The sequence below is a fragment of the Colias croceus genome, chromosome 18 (genome assembly GCF_905220415.1).
Source record: "Colias croceus chromosome 18, ilColCroc2.1".
Lineage (NCBI taxonomy): Eukaryota > Metazoa > Arthropoda > Insecta > Lepidoptera > Pieridae > Colias > Colias croceus.
The window spans coordinates 217,409-222,578 of NC_059554.1; the positions used below are offsets into that span (position 1 = coordinate 217,409).

General features: G+C 37.4%; 2 protein-coding genes across 2 annotated transcripts; both read right to left on the reverse strand.

Annotated features, from left to right (window-relative positions):
- Positions 1-420: 420 nt before the first annotated feature.
- On the reverse strand, positions 421-3,365 carry LOC123699879. The gene is made up of 2 exons (XM_045646928.1): positions 3,254-3,365; positions 421-1,443 (listed from the first exon to the last, which is right to left on the reverse strand). Exon 2 carries the CDS (start codon positions 1,342-1,344, stop codon positions 421-423), a length of 924 nt encoding a protein of 307 aa, XP_045502884.1. The 5' UTR covers positions 1,345-1,443; positions 3,254-3,365.
- A 13-nt stretch (positions 3,366-3,378) lies between these two features.
- Positions 3,379-4,873, reverse strand: LOC123699881 (the record flags this gene model as incomplete). Its single annotated transcript, XM_045646929.1, has 3 exons — positions 4,851-4,873; positions 4,504-4,719; positions 3,379-4,265 (listed from the first exon to the last, which is right to left on the reverse strand). Coding segments are annotated over exons 2-3 (1,014 nt in total), but the record flags the coding sequence as incomplete, so codon positions are not given.
- Between the last annotated feature and the right edge of the window lie 297 nt (positions 4,874-5,170).

The following is a 5,170-nucleotide window of genomic DNA, read 5'->3' on the forward strand; positions in this document are numbered from 1 at the left end:
CCCCTACCATTTACCCCCATCATTTCTCAAACGGTTCGTTACGATGTGTAGGTCATTTGTTGAGAGATATTTCACATTTTGTATTTATATAGGGCAGGGAATATATTAAAATGTTATGTAATACGTTTGTTGTCGAATTAACCGTAATCTTAGGGTGGGTATCTATAAATCGCTTCGAATGAAGCTGCTCACATAATTGTCATCGAACTTCACTTGGTAAGTTCGTTTGATTTTCAATTATGTTTCGCAGCTTCATTCTTTGCGATTTATATTGACGTGGTGTAGATGTTTAGAGTAAATAAAATGTGAAATGGTGATAAAAATTGAAAAACTTATGGCAAGTTTCATATTTTTATTTGCAATAATCAATTAACTATAAATATTATAAATCACACATTATTTTCATAATTTAACCATTAATTATTTTTCTTGCAGGTTACAATCATTATTAGATAACAATGTTTTAGCGAAGCTGGTAGGATCAGTAATTAAATGTCTATTGTAAAACTTAGCAAATACTGCAGAAGAATCAGACCATCCCGCAGTTTTGCGTATAACATCAATGTTGACCCCAAGTCTATTGGCAGTGGATGTGGACGCATGGCGAGTACTATGAGCACTAAATATAGAAGTATCTACTCCGCTGTTATGAAGCGTGTCCTTTATCCATTTACTGAGCGTCTGGGAGGTAACTTTTGAGTATGGTTTTTTAAAACTAATAAATAAATGATCATTATGTCGAAGTGTTGATGTTTTATTTATGTACGATTCTAGACATTTGGCTGGACAGATTTCCGAGCGACTATTGAAGTAAGGAATTCTTAAAAGAGGCTGTAACGAGTACGGCTTAGAAGTTTTAATTAAATCTGAAATCATTATTATTATTTCACTTGTGCCTCTTATATCAAGGTCCTTTAATTTAATAAGAGCAAGTGTTTGTACTCGATGCGCTGTTACCAAAGCCAATAGAGTTGCAGTCTTTTTGGAAAGAGTTTCCAAACTGAGTTCATTATTTGGCCACTGTTGGGCTAAATGTTCGAGAACTATACTCGGATCCCAGGTTATATGATATTTAGGATTTGTTGGCCTCGATTTGAAAACTCCTTTCATAAAGCGTTTTACCCTATCATCTTCTAAATTAGATAAAATTAATGATAAGGCAGACTTATAGGAGTTAATGGTACCGTATTTAGCACCTTTATTAAATAAATCGGTAAGAAAATGTAAAACTACAGGGACAGATGCAGAGATGTAGCTATAGTTGTGGGTACTGCAGTAGTTTATCCATGTCTTTATGCAGCCATCGTATTGTTTGTAGGTAGAATCAGATAACGATGATAACATTATCTGTACCGTACTTGGTGACAAGCCTTTCCTTAGTAAAGCTTGCCTGAAAGCTTCGCGGCAACCAACTTCAGAGTTCTGTGTAGGTTGTGGTTGATCCTGAAGGGAGAAGTTAATAAATTAATATCAGGTGCAAAATATATGGGCTTGGTTGTCATTAATTTCTGAAAAATTGGGAACCAGGGTCGCGTAGGCCAATACGGTACCACAACTATACCCTCTGCCTTTTCTTTTATAATCTTTTGCATTACCTTTGTTATTAAACAAAAGGGGGGAAATGCGTAAAAGAACTTATTTTTCCATGAAACCGTAAATGCATCTATCGCCCATGCATCAGGATCGTTTTTCCAAGTTACATAGGTATGACACTTTGCATTACATCTACTTGCAAACAAATCTATTTTAGGGACACCAAAATTAATAGTTATCTCATCGTATGCATTTTGGTTTAGTTCCCATTCTGTATCGTGAAATTTCTTCCGCGATAATTGGTCTGCTTCACAATTATCCTTTGTATTTATATAGGATGCAAAAATAGTTATTTTACGCATTTCACACCACTGCCAGATTTCTCTGGTAACCACATTAAGGTGATCATATTGAATACTACCCATTCTATTTATACAAGAAATTGCGGTGACATTATCAATTCTTAGCAAGATTCGAGAAGAACATAAATTCTTCGCGAAGGATTTAAGGGCAAGAAAAGCTGCTTTTAATTCTAACTCATTAATATGCAATGTTTTTTCACATTCTTTCCAGTAGCCAAAACATTTATTGTTATTACAATAGGCGCCCCAACCGGTGTTAGATGCATCTGAATAAATCTCTAAATTAAAATCTTCAATCCCGAGAGGACAATTACCTATATCTATATTACGGATCCACCAAAGCATATCCGATTTTAAATTATCTGGAATTTTAATTATCTGTTCGTAGCTAGCGTTTTTAAGCAAACACATATATATTTATACTGTTCGAAAATTTTAGTATATAACCAAGCATATTGAATTGCGGGACAAGCTGAAATTAATAAACCGATAAATTGAGCAAATTCTCGTAATTTGCATTTTTTAGTATTTAAGACGGTGGAAACTTTTTCTTTAATTTTTAACTTCTTATCGTCGGGTAGTTTTAATAACATATTATTGGAGTCGAATACAAAACCTAAAAATTTGCATTGCATCTTTGGTACTAACGAACTTTTCTCTAAGTTAATCAAAAAACCTAGTCTTTCAAAAAGTGTTTTGGTCAAAGTTATGTTTTCTTGGCATTCTAATAGTGTTCTACCAATACAAAAGACATCATCAAGATAAACGACTGATATCATACGATGAGTTTTTCTTAAAAATTCAAATATAGGTTTTAGAAGTTTTGTAAACACGAACGGTGCGGTGCATAAACCAAATGGCAAACAATTAAATTCGTAAAGGACTCCATCATACTCAAACCGTAAGTACTTTCTGTGCATTTTATTTACTGGTACTAAAAAATAAGCATCTTTTAAATCGATAGTTGCCATGAAACAGTTTGGAGTTATCAACTTTGACGCAGTACGATAATCCTCCATTTTGAAATGTTTAGTTTCAATGAACTTGTTAAGGCATTTTAAATTAAGAATAAATCTCTTGTCACCATTTGGTTTAGACACTAGGAAAATAGAGGATAAAAACTCGCCCGGTTCATGGTTACAATGCGATATGGCATTTATAGATAATAATTTCGACAGACACGTATCAAAATCTTGTCGTTCTTGTTCCGTTTTAGGATACACACTAGGCTTATCGGTTCTAAACGGATAAGACTTAAAAGGTATAGAATAACCTTTAACCCACGATAAAATGATTTGATCATTAGTTATATTACGCCAGTTATTAAAATAATGCTGGAGTCTTCCAGCATATCGCACCTGGTCGATTATTGCCTCCGCTGCGGAGCTGGTGTCTTCGAAGGCGGGTACGTCCGGTCGGGGGGTCGTCGTGCACTGTTGCTCGGAGGTGGACGCGACGCTATGTTGGGCACACGAGCGAAATGGTTGTCGTGGCGTTTGTTGTCCGCCTGGCGCTGCTGAGGAACATAGTTCAAACGGCCCTTGTTGGCTTGATTAGTCGCCACAGATACACTAGGTCTATTTTTAGGTTTTTGTATATTCTTTAAAGATTCACCTGACTGTTGGATAGACTTGGCCGCTTTAAGTTTGTCCGAGATATTCTCACCGAACAGTAACGCATCTCGTTTCGTTTCTATTAGGGCGTCTTTTAATTTGGTGTTAATAGAGGATATTACAAATTTTCTTCGTGTCCTCGTTTCAGCATGATGGCTGTCACACAGTAAACGACACGCATCACTTAAAGGCTTTAAAATTTTTTGTTTTGACGTCTCATTCGCTATGACCATTTGGGTGACTGTTGCAAGAGCCGACAGTGCAACCCCAAGTTGTTTTTGCCTGTAGCTGAGCGACGTGTCTCTTTTAATTAAAGCTTCAGGCAGTGCAGCCTTTACCTCCGGGTTGAGAGCAGGGGCCAGCAACAAATCGCAATTATTGGGAACTAGATATTCTTTGTAAAGGATATCTTTTATTTCCTTAGTAAGTCCTTTGGAAAGGATGTCCTGCCATCTGCTGGCTACATCCTTATGGATCGCAGGGCCGAGCGAGGTGTCGGTTTTTGGAGCGTCTCCTAACAATTGAAGGACGTCTTCATCCAGCTCCAGCTCTTCATTTTGTTTATCATTGTCCACCGATGTTCCCGGTTGCGGTTCAACAACCTCATCAGGTCGTGGCGAGTCGGGACGTGGCGCGATTTCTTGAGGTGACAAAGGCGGACATGGTGATAACGGTCGAGGTGCCTCATCAGTTTGGTGGTCCCTCAGTGGCGACTGGCAGTATAAAGACCCAGGGGATGGCACATCCAATGGTTCGCCTGCAAAAACATTTCTATATAGCAAATGTTTTTTTTTTAAAAACAGCGACAGTATCAGCCCAAGTATAGCAGTACGCGTCGCTTTATTTGTGATAGAAGAAACCCAAGTAGGTATGGTATCCTCGCATCACTAAGCATTGATTAATGTTGATGATAGTAACAGCCCAATTTTAGCAGTACGCATCACTAATTAATCAAAACAAAAAACCGTTGTATTTTTTAAAAATTACCAACTTACTTATCATATTTTCTTCCGACGAATCGCTTGTAGATTGATTTGCTCTTTTGGCAAGCGGATTTTCTAGTTTTTTAATCTTTCGTCTAATTTCTTCGTCCGTCTTTTCATGTTTCCTTTTCTTCCCCATATTGAGCACTAATTATTTTAATTTTTTAAAATTCAAAAATTATTTTATCGGAGACGTGCGAAGGCTTGAGCACGGAAACGCAGAATGACCTACACATCGTAACGAACCGTTTGAGAAATGATGGGGGTAAATGGTAGGGGTAAAAAGTGTTGCCACAAAAAAAAAAAAAGTATAATTTAAAAATTATAAAAGTATAAATTTAAATTAATAATACTTATACCTTTAAAAAACCCGTGCAAGGCTCAGGCTAGGAACGCTACTACACCACGTCAATATAAATCGCAAAGAATGAAGCTGCGAAACATAATGAGCCAGTTCAACGTCTAACCGCGCGACCAGTTGCACGTCCAGTCGCACGACTAGTCGCACAATTGGTTTCTAATCTCCGATTAATTCAGAGCCACGAACTAATCAGGCGGTCGCAGGTCACGCCGAGTGACGTGGTGTGTCGTGGTGTGACGCCGTCCATCACGCGCAATCAAACTCAAAACAAACACCGCTCCCTCTAACGAGATGTTAGATCATTATTAGTTCTTTATT

Coding starts and splice junctions, on each gene's coding strand:
- LOC123699879 (XM_045646928.1), bottom strand. CDS start 1,344: ATGTTATCATCGTTATCTGATTCTACCTACAAACAATACGATGGCTGC.